Raw genomic sequence first — 23,104 nt, forward strand, 5'->3', positions numbered from 1 at the left:
CTTCATCCACCCACCCTTTCATCCATCCACCCACCTATCATTCATCTCCCCACCTTTTCACACATCCATCCATACATCATTCATGCAACCTTTTATCCATCCATACATCCATCCACCCTTTCATCCTTCCTTCCATCCATCCTTCATCCCTCCACTCTTTCATCCATACATCCATCCTTCATCCATCCACCCTTCATCCATCCACCCTTCATCCATCCACTCCTTTCATATTTAATACAATTCAGATGGTCATCTATACCAAAAAACAGCTGTCTTATCTCAGTGTCAGTCTGTATATACCTTTTTGCTCTGTAAATTAGAAATGAATTTTGTTGTAAAAAAAATGTTACACAAGTTTCAGTTTTGCAATGAATATGCATTACCTAAATTAATGACAGGAGTTTTTCGATCTCTGAAAAACTTAGCTGGGATCTGCCAGCTGCACATTTATCACTCCTCCCTACCAAATTGTTGCTGCTGGCTGGTAACATCCTGTCGCAGGGTTGGGTTGTCTCCCGTGTTCAACAGTACACGTCACAAGAAGCGTTCTGCTTTCTGTAAAAAGCCCGGGATCGGTAGAATGGACATTGTGCCCCTGTTCCTGGAACCTATGGGATCGGAGGGCAAGAGCTGCGAAGCGTTTTTTTTTTTTACAGCAATCGGAGGTAAGTAATCTGTGGGGGTTTAGGAAGGCATACCAACTCCCTCGACCATGACCCCCTCCCCCTTCAACACTCTAAGGGCCGGGTCAGACGGCACAGAAAGTCTGCATAGGGCGGCGCTGAAAAGAAAAACAAAGATGCCGCCCTGCGTCATTCTGTCTATCTGGGGCCAATATGCGAATTGTGTGACTCCCCCAGCCACCCCACCTCGCCCCCCCCCTTGTGTATGTGAGGCTGGCTGAAACAGCTTCAGAGACACACCAAAGCCCAAGCCCGAGTACTTCACATTACTTGTTAATGAGGCTTGGATGTTTTTTCACACCTGGGTGTGAATTAGGCCTCCATCGTGAGCACCCTCAATTAGCCCGACGCCACTAAGGCAAAGGAACTGCACGCTCTAACAGAATCTGGGACCCCCTTCCCAGGACTCCACGACCCCCCTGGGGGTCGCGCCCCACAGATTGAAGACCTCTGCTCTATGGTGAATGATGTAGTCGTTGCCTGAAGGATGTTCCTACGGTGAATGATGTAGTCGTTGCCTGAAGGATGTTCCTACATTTCAGGTGGATTTCGCACACTCAAAACACTTAATTGCGCAAAAATAAAACTATCTGGACTCAGGAAAAAGGAGTGTGATGGAGTATGCCACCACCTGTCTTCATCTGCGGTGCAGGATAGACTCTGAACCTCAACAGTCTATCCAATGATAAAGCAAGACGATTCGCGTACCAGAATGGTCTCAAATGTTGTGAATATGATTATAGGCCTCTGCACTCTCTTTTTCTACAGCATATCAAGGGTCAAGGAACTCAGAAAGAATGGCAAAGGCAAGTGGCCATTTCATATAAAATACCTCTCTATGGTTCCCCGTTTACTAGTTCTTTCTGGAAAAGTACTGGTATTTCTTGTTTGACGTACACATGTTTTAGAGGAAACATTGTGAAATTCTTCAGTTCCCATTCATGACTTGTATTTTTGTTTATGCTGATGGTATACTCCAGGTTGTTTACCAGTCTGGACAACTGCTCTATCACGATGAAGACCTTGTGATCTGAAAAGCCATGCACCATAAACTGTGTGTTTCAGTCAAAGGTAAAATCTAGGGATCCATGTTTTCTCAGGTAGAACATAAGGGTCATGTTGTCCATCCAGCTCCTTACAAAAGTACGATGAAATCAGACATAGAAGACTGATTATATAGCTTGCCTTTTCAAAGCATGTATACGTAGCTTTCTTTACTGTATGTATCAGTAACTTTGGGTAGTATAGCTACTGAGGATGCATCCTTTGTGAAATGGAATTGTGGTCCTAGAAAGGAGAGACCTGTGGAGAGTTATACAATGGCTGTGACCAGGTTAAGGACAATTTTATGCCCCTCGATACCTACAACTGCAACAATTAACCACTGTATTCAGTCTCAATAAACCTTTTTGTAATCACTTGCTGTCTGATAGTGCTCGGGTTGGCCTCACGCAGAATTAGCAGTGTTTATGATGAATACATTCCTAAGTGTTGAAGCATGTACCTCGGCACACCTTGTTTTGGCAGGGTCTGAAGCAAGCCTTTTCTTTATTTAATGATGTTACCAGGTGCTGAGGCAGAGAAGGGCGTGGCTGTTGCTCTCCATTTTCACTTTACTGCAACTCATCCAGGAAATAGAATATGTGACATTCCATGATGATGAGGTATATTGCAACCTGTTACCTCTGTGCCAGGTACCAGCCATATGCAATTCAGCCTTGATCCTGCACCCATAGGAACAGTCCAAGCCGAATTGCTAGGTCGGGTCCTGGTTTTTATTTGACGTGGCATTGCAGGCAGAAAAATGATGGACATGGACATCATTGCAGTTGAGAGTAAATACTAGTGGCTGAGATTTGATCAAGCAATCCAACCTTCACTTTTTTGTTTTCTTCAGTATGACACCGTAAGTGCAGACAGGGGTCCCCGTGATTACTGTGTCATAGTATTCAAACCACCCTAGTGACAAGGTCCAAAAACGCTGAAACGGGTCTGGGGTTGCTTATGTTCCCACTTAGAGAGGACCCGTCCATTAAGGCTGGACTGCTCTTTTTGGAGCAGGAAGAAAGCTGAAGTGCATATTACTGGTTCCTCCCTGAGGCAGCATGATGGGCAAAAAACACAGGAAACGGGACTGCAGCTCAGAGTAGTCCTAGGTGGCTGAGATTAATTCAAGAACTACAACCGACACGTTTTTTGGTACATACTTGAGGTAGCATGCATTTGGAGAAAATCAGTGCATCTGCACTCCATGGCCAGCATGGGTGGGTGGCTGAGCCGCCTGGGTGACAATGGCCTTTCAAGATCACCTGGAGTGATGCTGAGAAACCTGCATGCAATGCTTACAATTACAGGCAGTTGTGGGTGAACAGAAGGTTGCAATGGGGGAAAGGGGGGGTCAAATTTAGGATTCTTCTTCCCATGCTGAATCAACCCTATACTCTTAAAGAGGTAGGAATGTTTGGTCCTATAAATGTCGTTTTTTTATTATTATATCTTTTCAATAGATTGATGCCTGAAGTTCTCAAACTAAAGGGGGACAGGTAATCTTTTATCTCTGTTGTCATTTTGTGTTTAGAGCACATTTACGAAGGCAGTGACTAGTGATGGATGCACCACAACACATCGGTTCTTATTTATTTTTTTAAACATTTTGTTGCTTTTTCCTCAGTCCATTTTGCTCCACATTTTGTGCAGCTAAATTCCATTTCAATTCCCTGTCTCTGATTGATCTCTCCCTGGTTTGGGAAAGATTTTATGCCTTACATATCGACACCTGCTAACATTAGTCATCATCTTCAGTCAAAATTGTTAAGGAGTTTTTTTGTCTTTGTGGCATTTTCTTCCTTCTAGGACCCTCACAAGAAGAAAGGTTGATGTTTTTATGGTCATATTAAGTGCAAGGTGGCACCGTGGCTCCGGGGAGCAGATGCTTTCTTCTCAGGCAGTCACAAAGGAAACGTGAAAGGCCTTCTCAGCTTCCAGCTTTTGACACAGACATTTAGTAGATTAGGATTGATGGTTATATGAAAGTAGGCCTCTTGCAAGTTGGTGGACCCCTGAACCTGCACTTGCTGTAGGACTGAAATGGAGTTTGACCGTTCGGAATAAGTGCTTCCTCAGGGTACCTGTTCAATTTGCATGCATCCAACTTCCCAATTTCTTCCTGACCAGGAGATACTTGGAGTAAAAAACAACCTTGCAGTTCCAAAGGGCATTGTAATGCATTGCGGTGGCAGGCTGAGTGTCGAAAGCTAACATTTTCTGGGTATCCCTTAAGATTTTGACTGAAAAGGACTTTCGGGACACTTCCATTCTACCGTCCAAGGTTTCAGCACAAGCAATAGATGAATTCTAAATAGAAATAATCTAGTCAGTAGGTCTTTTGCCACAAGCTCATTGTGCTAGCAATATCTAGCCATGAGACCTGTGCCCAAAAGTCGTGGGTGTTTGGAATCTCCAGCCAGGAGACCTGTGGCTAGACTTTAACTGAAGGTTAAGTCTGAGTAAGGCCCACTCCCCTGGACGGGCCTCACTTCACCCTAGTTAACCCTAACAAGTTGTGGCCTGCGGCATGTTGCCCTTTTACTGCCATCCTTCGCCCTTGTCTGGAATCCTGTTGAAAGCTCTTCGTTGCTTAACTTTTGGGACTAGTGAAGACAGTTGGGGGCCAAGATGAATCCAGCCAGTCTACAAGATCCTTGTGCTATGCAGCCCATGGGTCCCCGAAGTGCCTGTCTGTCCTCCAGAGGAGACTCATCGACTTTCAGGGCCTCCACAAGTAGACCTTTCTCTGCCCTTCTTTGTTGACTGAAGCAACAGGTCTGTAGGCCTGCAATGTCATCAGAAACCTGAACAATCTCACCTTTCTCTTACTACTTTGAAGGCTGTCATCCGATAATTTACCTACAAGCACACTCTCACTCGTTCTTTCTTCTCAAACAAAAAGCTTCAAAGCTCCGCCCAATTACCTGGGTGTACTAGTTATGGCTACCTCTCAGTGCCTGGACGAGCACCGTGAAATAGTCCCCAAAGCCAGACCCATTCTTCCTGCAAATTCTAAGCATACTCACTCAAACCAAGGGGAAGAGGTACCAATATTAGACTCTGAAACTAGTGCGGAAAAAGGACTAGCAGTGTAGGAACAGGATCTCATTCTGCAGTTAGGAAGAAACAGTGTGAAAATAGCGGTGCACACGTGCTGTTACAGGGACCAGTGTAGGAGAGCAATGCATAAAGTCAAGTCCAGGAGGAGAAAGTGTGGGAACAAAGATCCAAAGTAGACATCTGTAGAATGCTATTAGAACAAAATTTAATGCAGCAAGACCCAGGGATCTATGTCGTTCCCGGTGGCAGTATTGGGATAGGACCACATGGAGTCCGACCTATAAGGGAGTCTGAAACCTGAACGGCATTTACTTGGGAGCAGGGAGTACCCAGAAAAGCTTTTTTCCTATTCCTTAAGGTTACGCCTGGTCTTTCCCAAGTTCTAAAAGATAAATTATGATTACCTCATGTAGCTCAAACCATACACTCTTGGGTTTGTTGGTAGTTCCATAATTCACCTCCACACCAGGGAGTGTAGTGCTGTCCATGGGCCGCAGTGTTTTCATGGTCTGAATGTCCATCAGAGGAATGGAAAGATATGTGTTCTGGTAAAGGAAAATGGCAGACTTAAAGATCAACAGCTCAATTCTGGCAGACAATTACAATCAGAAACATGACTAGATCTCCTAGAGTTGTGACGTTGATGCTACAAACATTGCCACATAAGGCATCATCCACCACATAGTCATATGACCAAGTTACGAAATAATTTCTAGTTCCTTTAAAGCAAATATTAAAAATATTTTACTTTCATTTGTTTCAGATTTCATCTTTGTCATCTAGAATTAAAGCAAACGTGTTTTCTAAATTGTTATTGGGTGCATATGATCCAATGAATATCAGAATTACATCGAGCAGGGCAAGCAGTTACTAAAAGAAATACTCAATTGAGTGTACACGCCACGCTAAAATAAGAAAGAAATGCATGCTCTTTGTTAGATAGCAGATGATAATATATTCAGGTGTTGAAAGATTTGTTATTTTTAGAAGCTTTAATGCATTTAATTCTTCCCAAGCATGACCATACCTCATCTATTCAAATGAATCATGGAAAGCGTTCACAGTTAAGCTTAAAATATATATGCACAAGTGTGGTCTGGAGAAGCATTAAGGGCGCATGCCTCTTTAGCAGTCCTCTCTTGCCTGGCCTTTTAGCAGCAAACATCCCATCACTTTAAAGCGGTTCAAACAACAGCACCAGTGGTTTGGGGAGGTATCGTCCTACAGCTAGTGGCAAGTGACAGGAGGACCCCTCCCAGGAAAAAGGAGGAACCATGGAGGCCTGAATCCATAGACACAGAGTTACCAACTTGCATCTTGTTGTTCTTACGTTAGGAGCTAATACCTCACCCGTAAGGGGAGGGGAAGAGTGTGTTTGGCAGTAGGTTGCCCCAGAGCAAAAGAGGGTTGTGTGGAGTCACCAGCAAGTACAGTGAGGTTATGTAAGTAGCTGACCATGTAGAAGGGATCAGGTGGTGTCTGCATGGAAACCCACATCCTGTCTGTAGCCCCACAAGCTAGAGGTATTAAGATGGTCTAATGGATAGCGATGATTATGGCGAGGTGCTCGACCCAGTCATGGAAACAAAAAGGGCCAAAAATGAAGAGACAAAAGAGTATAACCAGAAATAGAGGTGACATCTTGAGCATAGGATCTAAATGAGGCAGAGAATGGGAGGACAATGAGGGGATACTGTACAAACCTAAAGGGGTCAAAACCCAATACATTTTTATGGCAGTCTATAGACGCAGGCTCCACTGACGAAGAAGGATGTTGATCCGGGTTGTGGGGTGACCTTTTTCCCAGTGGGATACTTTGAGTAGAAACTTTGTGAATCCCAGTGCCTTGGGTTTATGAGAGAGAATTTGCTGCACTACTTGCGGTGGCCACTACTTAGTCCCTCTAGGTACATATGTGGCATCAGAGGAAGGATATTGTTACACTGAAAGGGGTCAAAGGGTGAATACGAGGTATGAGGAGTCATCAACCTCTCACTCAGAGTAACTCAACACATGTATCAAAGGCAGGGTCAAGGAATATATCGCTGAGCGTCGGAAGACATGCTTTACTCACCTGCAGCTACAGTTCTCTTTCGGATTGTTAGATTCCCTTCTTGAATAGTTCCCCTCCCTTGTCAAGCAGGGAGTCCCAATGTGACCTTCAAATAGCAGTATTCATATGACAAAGGAGTGTAAACTCTAAAAACTGTGTTCTTAAGTAGAAAACTACATCGGAAATGCCCCAACTTCAGCCAATGAGATGAAAGCACTCTGAATATCCTTATCATCCCTCTGGAGGCCACCATAACTCTGATTTTTAGCAAACGTGAAAGGATACATAGATCGGCTAAGCTTCTGAAACTGGGAAGGATCAAACATGTGAACCTATGAAAGATACCGATGCGGCAGGGCTGTAACTATAGGTAACATGTTTCTTCTCCAGCACTGGAACTTTATTAGATTTGGATACCTGAATCAGAGTAGTGATATGTAGTCAAGTGAATAAGAAGCACTTTATGCATATTGTATATTCTTTGTGTATATATTTGCAAACAGTGGAAAGAGGCTCACCTGTAGAAACAGATGTCACGGCCCTGCTTGCCCCATAGCAGATTGTTGTTTCTGTATTCAGGATGCAGTTTTTCCTGAATGTGTCAGCTGTTCTGTTATGCTGCCCTGCAGATATCTGCCAAAGGCACCCATCCAGTTGAAAGTGCTGTCACTACATTTCTGAGGGGGTGGCTCTCCTTTGTATAACAAAAGGCAACTATAGGTGCGATCCATCTTGCGATGCCTTGGTTAGCAAGAGAACAGCACTTCTTCTAATGGCCAAAGGAGGCGAAAGTTGAACTGCTTTCCTGAAAGTTTTAGTCTGGTTGAGGTAGAATTTAAGGCATCTGAGACTTTCAAGGAATGTGAAGCTAGCCCTGCTGTATTTGTTGTGTAAATAAACAGTGCCTTCGAAATTATGGATAAATTCAGGTTAATGTACCAATCTGAGATTAGTGTGCACACCACCCTGTCATTATTAAACCTTAGATATGAGTCCTTGATCATAAATGCTTGGATCTATGCACTCACCATCAGAGCGGATGGCAAAGCCAAAAACCCAGACACTTTTCATTATAGAAATGTTATGTTTTCTTTGTGAATAGGTTCAAAGTGGCTTTTCATCAGCTGACTTTGAAGCGTATTGAGTTCCCACCTCGCTGCTGGAGGTCTCACTAGTGAACCTTCTTTAAGGAATTTCTTAATGGTTCTTACACAGAAAACAGCAATAGATTTTCAGGTGTTCTGCAGACCAGAGAAATGGCAGACACGTGCACTCTAATAGAACTGTGTCTTAGTCCTGAATGACTAAATGAATGCAGCAGATGTGGTAGGATTTGGTGTGGTTTGGAAATTATATGATACTATCCTTTAGTCAGCACCACGAGCAGAATATATGTTTTATTTGTTGACTCAACTCTTACTTGAGCCAGTGTAAAATATCGCAAGTTGAGAACTCCAAGTGTTCAGGAGCCATACTGATTAACTGAGTGATGGAGGATCATGACCATGAAAATTTATTTTGCGACTCTAGCCAGAAAATCTGGTTGCCTGCCCAGAGGAATGTGCAAGGCTTCTGACGGATGAAAGATTTGTCAACCAGTATTAGTGGGACCAAATTGGCATTAGGCATGGTTCCCTCTTGGGCTTTCTGATCACCTGTAGGGTGATGGGAAGTAATGGAAAAGTGAAGGTTAAGTTATTGGACCTTGACATTAAGGAATATGCTACTTACCAGTATGCATCTGTTCTTGGCATGTAGGGCTGCAGACATTCATATCTGTGCATAGGTCGACGCCTAGTGTTGGGTTCGGATGATGGCACATTGTTGTCCTGGAAGAGTCTTCGAAGTTCACGAGATAGGTGGCTCCTTCCCCAGACTACATTGCGCATGGGCATCCTCTCCATCCTCAGATTGTTTTTCTCCATTGTGGCAGGGCTGGAGTATGATACAGTAAGTGATGTCCATGCTAAGAATAATTCTGAGTGCTACAGCTGTGACAGGCACCGGGGAGGAGGGAGGGCGATATGAATGTCAGCAGCCTTACATGCCAAGAACAGATGCATACTGGTAAGTAGCATATTCCGTTCGAGGCATGTGGGCTGCTGAATTCATATCTGTGTATAGAATGTATAGCAGTCTCCCCCCTAGCGGTGGTTGCCCATGCCAGCTGCAGCAGCCTGAAAAAGAGTCCTGAGTACAGCCTGTCCTACAGCTGCTTGCTGTTTGGAGTGTACATCTACGCAGTAGTGTTTGGTAAATGTATGTAAGGTAGTCCATGTGGCTGCTCTACATATGTCTTCTAGAGGAATGTTTCCCAGGAAAGCCATGGATGCCCCTAACTTGCGTTTGGAATGCGCTCTTGGGGGAACTGTTAATGTGCGTTTAGCTTTCTGATAACAAATTTGTATGCACTTAACAATCCATCTGGCTATACATGATTTGGAAATGGGGTTGCCTGTGTGCTGTGGTGAAAAGGCAACAAACAGTTGTTTATTTTTCTGAACGGTTTTGTCCTGTCTATATAGTACAGGAGAGCTCTTTTAACGTCTAGGGTATGTAGAGCTCTTTCTGCCACTGAATCTGGATTTGGGAAGAATACTGGCAGTTCGATAGTTTGATTGATGTGAAATTGGGATACCACCTTTGGCATAAATTTAGGGTTTGTACGCAGTACTACTCTATTTGCATGAATTTGTATGAATGGATCCTGAATAGTTAGGGCTTGTAGCTCACTAACCCTTCTAAGTGATGTAATCGCCACTAGGAAAGCCACTTTCCACGTTAGGAACTGTATCTCACACGAGTGTAGAGGTTCAAAAGGTGGTCCCATCAGTCTGGTTAGAACCACGTTCAAGTTCCAGACAGGTGAAGGTGGGTGTCTTGGAGGAATCACTCGTTTGAGTCCCTCCATAAAAGCTTTAATAGCAGGTACTCTGAAGAGTGAAAGGTGTTGTCTGTTCTGAAGATAAGCTGCCACCGCAGCTAAGTGTATACGTAAGGAGCTATAGGCTAGATTGCATCTATGTAAATGTAATAGGTAACATATGATGTTCTGAGTAGATGCATCTAGCGGATTTATGTCATTATTGGTACAATAGATGACAAATCGTTTCCACTTAGCCGCATAGCAAGCTCTGGTCGCAAGTCTTCTTGCCTCTTTGATAATGTTCATACAGTCAGGAGGCAAGTTCAGGTAACCAAACTCTATGACTTCAGGTGCCAGATTGCAAGGTTCAACTGTTGCGGATCTGGGTGCTGAATGTCTCCATGGCTCTGCATTAAAAGACTGGGTGTTAATCGCAGCCTTTGATGAGGCACCAAGGAAAGTTCTAGGAACGTGGTGTAACACGGTTGCCTCGCCCACATTGGAGCAACTAGGATGAGTGTCATGGAGTGTTGTCGCAGTTTGCGTGCCACTAGTGGTATGAGCGGGGCTGGGGGAAAAGCGTACGCAAACCTGCCTGACCAGTTCATCCATATCGCATTGCCCTGAGACTGCGGATGTGGAAACCTGGCGGCGAAGCTTTGGCATTTTGCGTTTTCCCTTGTGGCGAACAGGTCTATCTCTGGGTGACCCCACTGCTGGAAGTACGGTTGCAGCACTGAGGGATGCATCTCCCACTCGTGCATCTGGTGGATGTGTCGACTGAGCAGATCCGCCATCTAGTTGTCCCTGCCCGGGAGGTGTTCCGCCAAGAGGAAGATGTTCCTCTGAATGGCCCACTTCCACATGCTTTGCGCTAGATGTGACAATTGTGGAGAGTGTCTGCCTCCCTGCTTCTGTATGTACTACATGGCAGTCATGTTGTCCGTCCGGATCAACACAACTTTGTTGCACAGATGTACTTTGAAGGCCTTCATTGCCATGAAGATCGCCATCAGTTCCAGCAGGTTGATGTGCATCTTTCTTTGCTGTGCCGTCAATAGTCCCTGCACTGTGTAATGGAGGACATGCCCAGGAGAGATACGTCCGTTGTCAGCACTATTTGTGGTACAGGCTCTTGGAACGGTCGTCCCCTGCAAAGGTTTTGTGGGTTCCACCAATGCAGTGAGTGGTATGCACGACCGGTCACCAACCCTAGGTCTTTTAACTGTCCTTGAGCCTGGTTCCACTGCCGTGCTAAGCATTCTTGAAGCGGACGCATGTGTAGCCTCGCGTGAGGGACTATGAAGATGCAGGAGGCCATCATGCCTATCAACTGCATAAACACCCGTGCTGGGAGCGAGTGTTGGGGTCTGAATTTCTGAATCAGTAACTGAATACCGCTGATTCTTGCTGAGTTTGGCTGTGGTTTTGCTACCAGAGTGTCTATCGTCGCTCCTAGGTACTGTTGTACGTGAGCGGGTTGGAGATGAGACTTTGCGTAGTTTAATGAGAATCCAAGGCTGTGCAGGAGGTGAATAGTGCGCGAAATGTGGTTGGCACATTGCTGGATCGACTTTGCCTGGATAAGCCAGTCGTCCAGATAGGGGTAGACGTGGACATGGTTTCTCCTCAGGTGTGCCGCCGCTGTCGCTAAGCACTTGGTAAACACCCTGGGGGCTGTTGTCACCCCGAAAGGTAGGACCTTGAATTGGTAGTGCTGGTTTTGTATGGTGAACCTGAGATACTTCCTGTGTGCAGGATGTATTGGTATGTGGAAGTACGCGTCTTTTAGGTCTAGCGTTGCGAGGAAATCTCCTTGACTGAGCAATGGTAGAACCTGCTGCAAAGTGAGCATGTGAAAATGTTCTGACAAGATGTATTGGTTTAGGGGCCTGAGGTCCAGTATTGGCCTGAGAGACCCGTCCTTTTTGGGGATTAAGAAGTACTGCGAGTATACCCCTGTACCTTGTTCCTGTATAGGGACGAGTTCTATGGCCCCTTTTTGCAGCATGCTGATGACTTCCTGCTGCAATAAGTCTATGTGCTCTGCTGACATAGGACGGTGTCTTGGGGGTATGTTGGGTGGAGTGGAGGTTAGCTCTAGAGAATAGCCGTACTGAATAAGTTGTCTCACCCACCTGTCTGTGGTAATGCTCTCCCAGACAGGCAGGAAGTGTTGTAATCGCCCCCGACCGGTGTTAAATGGTCCGGGGGCAGTGACAAGGCGTCACTGTTTAGTATTGGCGGAGGATCTGGTGTTGTTATTCCGCCGTCCTCTGCCTTTGCTGCTGTTGCCACGGTATCCACCTCTATTATTTTTATTGTAGGTGGTTTGCGTGCTCCCTTTATTGTATGGGATTTGTTGTGATGCTTGGCCTCGTGTAGCTCCTCTGTTACTGGAGCGACGAAAGGAACCTCCTCATAATTGTTGGGACTGCAAGGCACCCATGGATTTGGCCGTGTCTGTGTCTTTTTTAATCTTTTCTAAGATTGTGTCCACATCAGGACCAAAAAGAAAATCTGGGTTCACTGGCTGGTTTAGTAATGTGGTCTGGATTTCAGGGTTGAATCCAGAGATGCGCAACCAAGCATGTCTCCTGAGCATGACGCTTGTGTTGATGGCCCTGGCTGCAGTGTCTGCTGCGTCTAGCGCACACTTAATGGATGCGCTGGTAATGAGTTTACCCTCCTGGATTAGCATCTCTGCTCCCTCCTTGTAGGCCTCAGGCAAATGTTGTAGCAGTTGCTCTAGAGTGTCATAATGTGCCCTATCGTATCTGGCTAATTGGGCCTGTGTATTGGAAATCCTCCAGATATTAGCTGCTTGAGCAGCCACCCTTTTCCCAGAAGCTTCTAGTACTTTAGATTCTTTGTCTGGAGGAGGAGCATCACCCGTAGTTTGTGAGTTGGCGCGCTTACGAGCATTTGAGACCACCAAGGAGTCTAACGGCAGCTGTCCCTTAATATATGTAGGGTCCACAGGCGCCGGTCTGTATTTCCTTTCAATCCTGGGGTTAATAACCCTTGCTCTAGTGGTTTTCTTGAAGATGTCCCCTGCGTGTTAAAGGACACCCTTTAGCATTGGCAAAGTTTTAACAGATTTCTCTGAAGTGGAGAAAGTGTCAAACAGGAAGTCCTCTTCAACTGGGTCAGCATGCATGTCCACATCATGATTTAGTGCTGCCCTTTCAATTAAAGCGTTGAACGCAGCTGTATCTTCCGTTGGTGAAGTTTTCACAGGATAAGAGGGAGTATCAGGAATAGTTTGTGATTCCCCCTGGTCAGCAGGGTCTGCCCAGGTTTGAGTTTGGTCATCCTGATCAGTGTCTGCATAGTAATGATATTGTTCTTCATCATCATACCCCATATCCTCTGTAGTGGGTGTGGGTGAATATGCCGAAGTGTCCTGGCCATAGTACCACACAGTCTCAAAAAGGACAGGTGATGTTGCAGAATCCCTTTTCTTTTTGAGTGGAATTTTGTATGATTCCAAAGTATTTTCAGACCTGATTTACCTCCGATAAATAGTAAGTTTACCAGATTCTGAGTCTATATGTAACTTGGACTGGTCATCATATGAGGGCTCCTGGTACATAATTCCTCTTCCATATAATGACTCCTTTTTCCCCAATGACACCTGTTTGGGGGTTTCGACCCTAGGTTTTGGAACGAGCGCCTTGGGGCGTGCAGTCGGTGGTAGTCCGAATTTTATCGGTGGCATAGTGTCTTTAGACAGACTGACCTTCTTCGGCGCCGGCGTCGATGTAGGCCCGACCGACTTTGCCCTTTCGCCAGTAGTTTTTTGGGCGTGCGCCGACTTCGGTGCTTGTGGCGTCGGATGCGCGCTCTTCTGCCGCGACTCGACGTGGTCCTTCGAGGCGATTTTGACTTTCGACACGAGGACTTTGACAAGCTGGGGTCTGTCGACCTGATGCTTCGGATGGAGACTCTTCCGAGACTCGAGTCCCTTGTTTATTTCGCTGTCCATCGACGTCGACGTCTTCGGTTCAACGTGCTTGGTTTTAATGGCGGACTTTAGCGCCCGATCTTCGGTTCGACACTCTTTACTTTTGACCCCGCAGGGTCGTCGACACCTGATTTCTTCGTCGACTCCGATGGGTTCGAGGTTTTCGACTCGAGGACTGTTTTCAGCACTTTCGGTTTTGTTATGGGCTCAATAGCTTTCGGTTTCGTTTTGAGTATTGGAACAGATGGCTCATGTAATGTTTTCTTATCCGGGCCTTGACGCGGGGCTATAGAATGTTCTTCACGATCTCGGCTAAGGCCTTCTGGCGATGCCTCGACCTGAGCCTTTGAAACTCTTTGAGTGTCTGTTTCGGGCCCATTACCCACTGTTGGGCTTGTTTCATCGCTCGAGTCGTCATCAACGGCTCCGATGGCGGATATGTCGTCCCTTACCTCGACGACGTTTTCAAATTGGACGTTGTCTTCGTCTTCTTCATAAGAGTCGGAGCTAAGCTCCGAACCGGGATCAGACTGCTGTTCTGGATCCTCTGCGTCGACAACCTCATCGTCGTCTTCATCGAAGATATTCACCGGGTCGGGCGCTGGCTTCGACATTGTTTGCCTCGCTGCGCGTCAGAGTCTAAGCGTCTTCTTTGACCTGAATCGAGCACAATCTAGACAGTTATTCTCGTTGTGCTCCGGTGATAAGCACTTGTTGCACACCGGGTGTAAATCGATGTGCAGTTACTTGGAGTTACAACGGAGGCATTGTTTGAACGGGCTCCGTTCCATCGACGATCAGGCCTCCGGTGTCGAAAAGGCCACGCGGCTCTCTTCGACTTCCTGCTCAAGAAAACTGGAACAAGAACTCAGCACTGATCAAAACAATACCGACGACCCCGAAGGCCTTTTGGTCTTTAGAAAGTTTCTGAACTTGAGTAAAGAAAAGTACATCCCAACCCAATGGCGGAAAAAAACAATCTAAGGATGGAGAGGATGCCCATGCGCACTGTAGTCCGGGAGAGGAGCCACCTATCTTGTGATACTTTGAAGACTCTTCCAGGACAACAATGTGCAATCATCCGGACCCAACACTAGGCGGCGATCTATGCACAGATATGAATTCAGCAGCCCACATGCCTCAAACAAAGGCATTCACTGAGGGAAGGGAGAGAGCATGGGGAGAGGTAGGTGAGCCAACATGACTGATGTGAGTCTTTGAGCCTTGAACGAGGTCCAGTAATATCCAGCACCAAGCTGCCTCGCATCCAGAACAAATACAATTTCCCTTCCCTACCTTCTGTGATCCAAAATGTGGCCTTCTACAGATTGAAACGTGGGGCTGTGGAACACATCTGATCTCTGGGTCAGCTGTTCTGAAGACGCCTTTACTGAATCTGCAGGCACACAATGCCAGATACACCTGGGGAAAGCCAAAGAGCCCTAATCAAGTGCTGGGACAGGAAACATTGGGGCAGCTTACTGGGGACATCCTTGAAGACAGAGGTGTACAATGCAGTATTAAGAGACCTCAACCCAGACATGTCACTAATATCTGAAGCCACTGTGTGTGTGTACTCGCAAAGGTGGTGCACGGGCCTGCTAATTAGGAGGAAGTAGGGGTGGATTCTCATTCCACAAAGGCTGGAGTATTGATTGTCTCCTCTTAGGTGCGTAGGTGGGAATGTGCCTGAGGCGAACAAGAGGAGGCACTCAACAAAGGGCATGAAGTGGTAGAGGCTGTGCGTCTGGTTTGCTGACACCTTAAGAGGTCTTGGGGGAGAGTTCATGATAGCCATGGTGATCCCCTGATTAATGGCTACAGCCACCCATCCCCCCACATTAGAAGAGAGCTGGAGACCGGCATGTACCCCAGGCAATTTTTTCAGATTTGGCTCCCTACATAAATATCTCCACCATGGAGAGTGGAGGTGTCCCTACTTGATGTCCTCTATTTGGTGCTGTATAGCTGTTAAATAACTCAGGAGTCCCTGGCAGAGGCAAAGAGAGGGTGGGGAGCTTGTTCACTCGTAGCACCGGCACAATGTGGAGGTGAGTCCCTATGGACTTCTCTTAGCACTCCAAATCAGCAGTAATTCTGCACGGCATGAAGCTCAGCTAAATGATGCTGTATACCAACAAAATCAAGAGCTTGTTCAACTCCAAAGCACAATTATTTGACACTCCATGGGCTACTTAGGGCTTGGTGGTTGAATAGAGAGCACTGAGTGTGGGATTCAGGCTGAAAGGGGACTCCGCCTCCTTAACCTGTACAAGGTGGGCTTGACCTAAAGATAGGTGCCAGGGTGGTGAATGCAGCAAAGGAATTAAATTTGGTGCAGGCAGTAACCCAGGGCACACAGCTTTGAAGACAGAGTCTGAGTCAAATATGAACTATTTCGACCAGGAGAAAGATCCTGCCAGACCCTCTTCAAGGGATTAAGGGTGAAGCAACGACTACTGAGCCCAACCCAGGTAGGTTGGGGTAATTTTCCTCTTATCCAGGATCATCCAACTTTTGCTCTGCAAACAGGACCAAGTACAACTCTTTCAGCACTTGACTCTGTCATAGCAATGGTCAGCAGTCAAAGGCTTCTCTGGGAGGTAGTGTGGCGGTATGTGTGGGGTGAAGTTGGTCGACATGTTTCATGCCCTAAATCGTCCAGTTGGATCTTGGCATTTCATCAGGACCGGGGGATCCTCATCTACTCTAGAGGAGACAGTATGGGTATGTGTAATAATGTCACGTCCCCTACAGTCTGGACTTGTGTCGTAGTCCTGTGTGAAAGTAAATGGGTTGAAAAAACAGAGGAAAAGTGAGGTATACCTTCTGGGGAAGACCTAGAAGGGGGTTATTTTGGCCCCAACTATGATGTCCAGGGTACTCGCAATATGGCTAGGGAGGAAGCACTCAGCTGGAGGTCCTACGAAGCGTGGGATCTACCCCTGTCTGGACATCACCTGTATTCCCATGCATTACACATACCCATACCGTCCCCTCTAGAGTAGATTAGGATCCCCCGGTCCTGATAAAATGCCAAATTCCAACTGGACGATTTAGGGCATGAAACCGGTCATCCAACTTCATCCCAAACATATCACTCTGAGCTTAAGCGGGTATAATTTCCTCTCTTCAGCCACGACTTTTCAGTCTGTTGTTTTTACTCCTAGCATAGGAACCCAGCGAATAAAATTATTTTTGGGAGTCCTTTAGCTATTTTTAATCTACCCTTTTTGTTTCCCATCTCTACTCACTACACATATGCACCAATACTATTTTTTGGCTTCATGTTGGCAACCAGAGAAGACCTCCGGCAAAGAGCCCTCCTGCGGGGTCCGTTGGGCAATGCAGCACCAGCCCAACGAGGAGCTGCCCCATGATGAATCATGACATCCTTTGGGGTGTGTGAGAGCTCTTGCTCCTAATTGGAGCTATTCCTTCTCTAGTTTTTCTTCTCCATAAGGAGCACCTGGTATCTACAATCAAAGAGTCCCCTGTTCTCCACCTCTGCCAGGTGACGTTCCTAGCCCAGCAGCGATGCATCTGTCACCACCATCATCTCTGGGTGTGAAAGGGAGAGCCACTATCCTATGAAACCTGGATATGTGACAGGCTTTCTTGGTGCTGGGCCCAATGAGACTTCAGATCCCACTGCAGCACCAACATATTCCACCTCACAAAAGTTGACAAGCAGGAAGAAGGAGCCCAGCTGGCAAAGAAGCTTCAGAGCTGCTCTAGCCAAGATCCAGGACCAAGGCTGAAACCTCGGGATCATAGCCCAAAGGTCCTGGACTCGCCCTGAACTGAAGTGTGTCGAGAATGGCTCCAAAACAGGTACTAAAGCAACACAAAAAGATGATGAACGGAATGCTGAACATTGTCAAACATTCATCCCCAGTACAGAGATCTGGGCCTAAATCTATTGTTTTTTTGCTTGCCATGCCATTCCAGTTTGGACCCAGCCATATGCAAATCAGTCTACACCATGCTCCCTATGGAAACAGTCCATCCCCATCTGCCAGGCCAGATCCTCCCTGGACCGGAAACAAGCATCCTGGGACTGGTTTCGGGGTATCACCTCATCAGCCAGGCTATCTTGACTCCAATGGCATAGTGAGCATGGGACCTGTCTGGGCATACCCTTAGCACTTAGGGCAACTGTAGAAACACTAAAAGATGACGGACGGAATGCAGAACATTGTCAAACATTCAACCCCAGTTTTGAGATCTGTCCTAAATCCATCTTTTTTTGCATATGCAAATCACTCTTGCCCCTGCTACCCATGGGAACAGTCAAGCCCGAACTGCCAGGCCCTCCATTTTTTTCTTTTTTTACTTTTTTTGACTTTTAGTGTTGTTATCCCATAAAGGGACGCCTGTGCGAAGGAGACCGGTATGACTTTGGCACTTTGAATGAGAAGGCCAGCATTGTCAGGAGGTTTACTGTAATCTGGAACTTGTCTACGACTGACTATGGCGAGTCCGCCTTAAACAGACAGTTGTCAACGTAGAGGCATATTGGTATCCCCAACCTTCGATGGTAAGGGTGACCACCGCTATCATTTCCATGAACACCAGAGGGGTGCTGGCAAGGCTGAAGGGGAACACAGCCAACTGAAAATGCTCCTGGTCGACCTTGAACCACAGAAAAAAGTATGTGGGATTGCAGGACGGAAATATGAAAGTAACCATCCAGTCACCTGGATCCAGATGAGACAGAACTTGGGCCAATGTGAACATTTTTAATTTGCCTTTTCATAAGAAGGTATTATGAGGGTAAAGATCCAAAACAGGATGAAGGGTTCTGTGCTTCTTCGGCACAAGTAAATAGCAAAAGTAACAACTCATCTCTGCTTCCAAAGCCAGCACCCTCTCGATGGCCCCTTTGGCCAATACAGCCTGCATCTCTTGTAGCAAGATGGATATGTGCTCCTCTGAAATCCTCTCTGATGTGGGTGGAAACTCAGGTAGATTAGAAAGGAATAGAAGGGCATAGCCCTGTTGAATAATCTGGAGGACCCATGAGTGGATTGTAATAGCCTGTCATCCTGGAAGAAAATGTCTAATACTTCATCCCACAGGTCGAATGTGTTCTACTAAAGGCAGCCTTCCGAGGCACTCGCTCAGAGGGCTGCGTGGAATAGTGGCCTTGTTGGACTTCAGAATGTCTGCCTGATCCTTGTCCACAACAGAACTGGGGTAACTGCTGCCATGGTGGCAGGGCTTGGTGGAGTCTGTATGCCTGCCACCTGGAGTAGGCTAGGAAGTATCAGGATGCTGAGGCAAATACTAGCCAATGGTCCAAAGACCCAAGGAACGCACTATTGCTGTGCTCTCTTTAAAGTGTATAATTGCAGCCTCAGCCTTTTTGCCAAAAAGGCAGGACTCATCAGAGGGCATTCGCATTAAAAGTCACTTAAAGGAAAAAGGTCAAATGAATAATGAGTACAATTCACAGTTTTCCTTCTCCTCGAGGCAGTCCAAACTGACATGGCTCCCTAGAAAGTAAAGACTTTGTCCATTACACCGCTGTTTCTTCATGGGTCTCATTATTGACTTTACCAATTTCCTCTAAATTACCCTGTGTGCCTGCATCGCAATACTCATGATTTCTACATTGATGTTGGTTCAGCCTCAAGTTCATCTATTCTTAAGGAACCCACGCACTGCTAAAAGTTTTGCAATATTCCCTTATCGCTTAACGTCACATTTGCATCAATAATTTTGATGTTACCGCATGAGGCTGGCTGGACTTGAGGATACAGACTCCAAGCCTTTATCCCGGTCTGATGCCAGTGACTGTCCAGGTCGTCCGCTTATGGTCTCAATTGACAGGCAGAGTCTTGATCATTTGGGGCCAGATGTAGGTAAGTTAATTTTACCGATTCATAAATACCGAATTTTACCGATTCGGTATTTATGAATCGGTAAAATACAAGGGGGGAGATGTAGAAAGAATCGGTAATTGAATTACCGATTCTGTAGGAATCGGTATTTACCGAATCGGTAAATAGCGATTCGGTAATGCCCATTGATTCCTATGGGCATTGAAGCCCATAGGAATCAATGGGCATTACCGAATCGGTATTTACCGATTCGGTAAATACCGATTTTTGCAAGGGTGTAGGGGGTGTCACTTTGACACCCTCTAGCACCCGATTTAAGGCATGTGTGACATGTGGCACACAGACATGCCCTAAGGGCATGTCCACCTGTCACATGCCATAGGTGTGCATGCACACCTGGAATCGGTATTTTACCACCCAATCGGCCGTTACCGGTCGGTAAATAGCCACCTACATCTGGCCCTTGATGTTGTTCTTGAACCCTATATAAAGACTTATATAGCTCTTGCTCTGTCCTGATGATGATCCTGATGATGATCTCAGAATAACAGAGGTTGAAACAGTGTTGACAACCAGACTAAAATAGACTCCTTTTATGTTGCATTATACCAGTATCTTCGCATACCAAGTTAAGTTCCCTGTGTTGTAGTCCATGTGCTTCATGCGGCTTCAGGCCCATCGGGTCTCACTCAATCTTTCTTCCTCGTATAGTCAATGCAGTTAGCACCAATGATTTGCATAATCTATTATTTACAATGCTACTGTAGCAAGCCAGGGTCTACATAAACAACATCTAGTTCATGTATAGTATTAGAATTTCAGCTAGGACAACATTCTTATTCTAGGAATAGTAACACTAACTGCAATTAAAATGGAGTTGAATGAAGCGTTTATACCAAAGTAACTTCAAAACTCCCAGTTACCTAGCGCAGAAGCTTGAATTATCCTGTGGTGGTTGAGCCTCTTGAAGCACTAACACTTTCCTCTTGAAACCACACATCTTTAGCAAAAAGAGAACCTGCCACTGAGCCTTCTCTGGCGCTGCCCTGAAGATGTGCAACTCGCTTCCACCGAAAAGTACGCAGAACCTTCTACACGGTTGCTTTCAAACTGGAAGCCAAAGGATTCCTAATGAACAAGTTCTTACCTTAATTGGGTTAGGATCATCGGCTCTAGGCCACTGATCCTTCAACCGTTAGACCTTCAGTGGATGCTACTCTACTTTAATTTCATCGTGTGCCCCTCTCTTAGCCCGCTATGTACCTGGTATTGTATTACTCTCCTCTGACCCCTTGTCCTGTAATTTTGTAATTATTCATGTTTGTTATTCTTGCTTGATGTCAATATTGCATTTATTACCTGCCTTCCATCCTTTTGTAAAGCGCTCTGACATCCTTCGGGATCTTGTTCACGCTATATAAAACTTTATAAATAAAAATAAATAAATAAATAAAAATATTGTTAAAACTAATCAAGATAGGATTTATATGTCTTTTTTATAAGTGATGCACTGTTTGTTACTCCGTCCAGCCCACCCCACTGCACTTTCCCTTCACTGAAGAGAATGAGCACTAGTTCTTTTTGATTACAGTATATAAAAAGCAAAGGTTCTTAAAGTAATACAAATATATATTTTCCTATGAAAATTTGTGTCCTTGACTCTGATACCTTAAGTGTCTGTAAAAAAGTTTTACGTATGCAACTCATGTTTTCCGAATGGTGAAACTACTAAAGAGATTAATTCTGTGTGAACCTCTTTTTATATATACGTATAACTATGCAAACACTTTGTCCCGAAGACCACGCCGGAAATATTTGCTTGACATTGATGCATAAAATGTCACATCATCCGCGATTGCAAAATACACGGTCACAAAACTCAGTGCTCGAAATGAAAAGTCAAATAGTTTTTTGCACAGAGAACTTTGTCAAGATTTCGAGAGGACCAGCGTGATTTGCTTTATTTAAATTTTAATGAACAAACAATTGCTGGAACTGAAGAATAGTTCATGAGGTAACATTCGCCAAGTGGCCATACACACGTCTCTTGGCACGGGAAAAGTTTCTTTGGCCCACAGTAAAATCTTCTCCAATATTTCTTTCTAAAACTTAGTATGCATGACCATGCATAAACTTTCTTTGCAACACTACTTATTTATTATGTTTTGGTACTACCCACCCTTTTGAGTATCTAACTCTTTGAATAATAACTTTAGTATTTGACTTTTGTTATGTTTTTTCATCTTGGTGGTATTATACCAACACTGGACTATTAGATTGTCCATAAAGGAGTTGCATGCCAGTACCCATAAGAAAGGATCTCTAATCTAACTAACCTTCAATTTCGAATAACTATAAGCACCTTGGGTAATTACAAATTCACACACCACTTTCTTGTTTTTCAAAAACATCTTTTTGGGAACATATGACTAGATACACGCATGTGGGCTATATAAACCGCTCACTTCCTACTTATGGTGGTGGATCTTGCACGACCGTATGTCCAGTGATAGGAATGCAGGCAATTGGAATTTAAATCACACCTTTCTGAATATCCCCAAAAAATTACATCCGCACTTTCTTCAACTTTTCATCCTTGGAAAAACCCCAGGCAATACAGCCGGCGAAACAGGTATTGTCTGTTTGCAATATACCAACAGTTCAAAATACATAGAAGAATGGGACCTCCCTGTTAAGTAACACAATAAAAAGCATACATTGGAATATATTATCAGTAAGGAAAAATTAAAGAATAAAAAACAAGACAGCGACTATTCTGTGTGTCTCTTTAATTCAACGGGTAGGCACACTCAATCTTTCTTTTCTTTCATTTGACTGTAATGAGGTTAAGTAGGTCCAAACCTCAAGAGTGGACCTCCCCCTACAATCGGTTATTATTTAACAGGATAGGAGTGCTGTGCCTTGATGCACCCTAAATTTAGTCATTCTTAAGGTGTAGTAGCCTATTTTATTGCATCAGGTTCATAGGTTTGGCATAGACCTATAACCACACATAGGGACTCAATAAACAGACTAAGAGTACCAAATGATTGCAAATATGTCACACCTCACATTAATGCAGTTTTACTTCTATGTGTTTGTCCCACTTTATAACCGTCTTGAAAGTTCGATATTTTTTGATTTGGAAATGTAAATAAAGTTGTTTATAAGAAAAAAGGCATTCCCCCCTCGAATCTGGTTCCCAGTGTCTGCTGTCCATTATTTATGTTTTGCCATTCCAAATAGTATCAGATTTGGATGGCGCTAATGATGAAAGACTGTCCAGTGGGGCATGGGTCAGTTCCCATTTGGGACGTCTGGTCAAAGTGTTGCTAGGAGCGCCTGCCCACACATTGTCTCATGTTACTTATTGATCTAACTGCATCCTTTGACACAATTAATCCTTAGACGCTATTTTACTCTCTGGAGAATCTTATGAGCTTCAAATAGAAAGTTGGCTCAAATCTTTTTTATTTAACCAACTGCAAATAACTAATGAACATAGGAAATTTAGCTTCAGACCATAAATAAATCTGGTATTTGTAAAGTGTGAACTGTTCACTCCTAAGGGTCTCAAGGCAC

At 45.0% G+C, this 23,104-nt stretch overlaps 1 protein-coding gene across 2 annotated transcripts in view; it reads right to left on the reverse strand.

The window, feature by feature from the left end:
* The window catches only part of MYO15B (myosin XVB), a 961,787-nt gene that overhangs the window by 39,629 nt on the left and 899,054 nt on the right, over window positions 1-23,104 (reverse strand). For both annotated transcript variants that reach the window (XM_086930750.1, XM_086930751.1), the window contains one exon: window positions 5,195-5,335. In XM_086930750.1, coding sequence (XP_086786876.1) covers window positions 5,195-5,335 — 141 coding nt within the window. The remainder of the gene's footprint in view (window positions 1-5,194; window positions 5,336-23,104) is intronic.

This window comes from Lissotriton vulgaris, chromosome 7, assembly GCF_964263255.1.
Source record: "Lissotriton vulgaris chromosome 7, aLisVul1.2, whole genome shotgun sequence".
NCBI lineage: Eukaryota > Metazoa > Chordata > Amphibia > Caudata > Salamandridae > Lissotriton > Lissotriton vulgaris.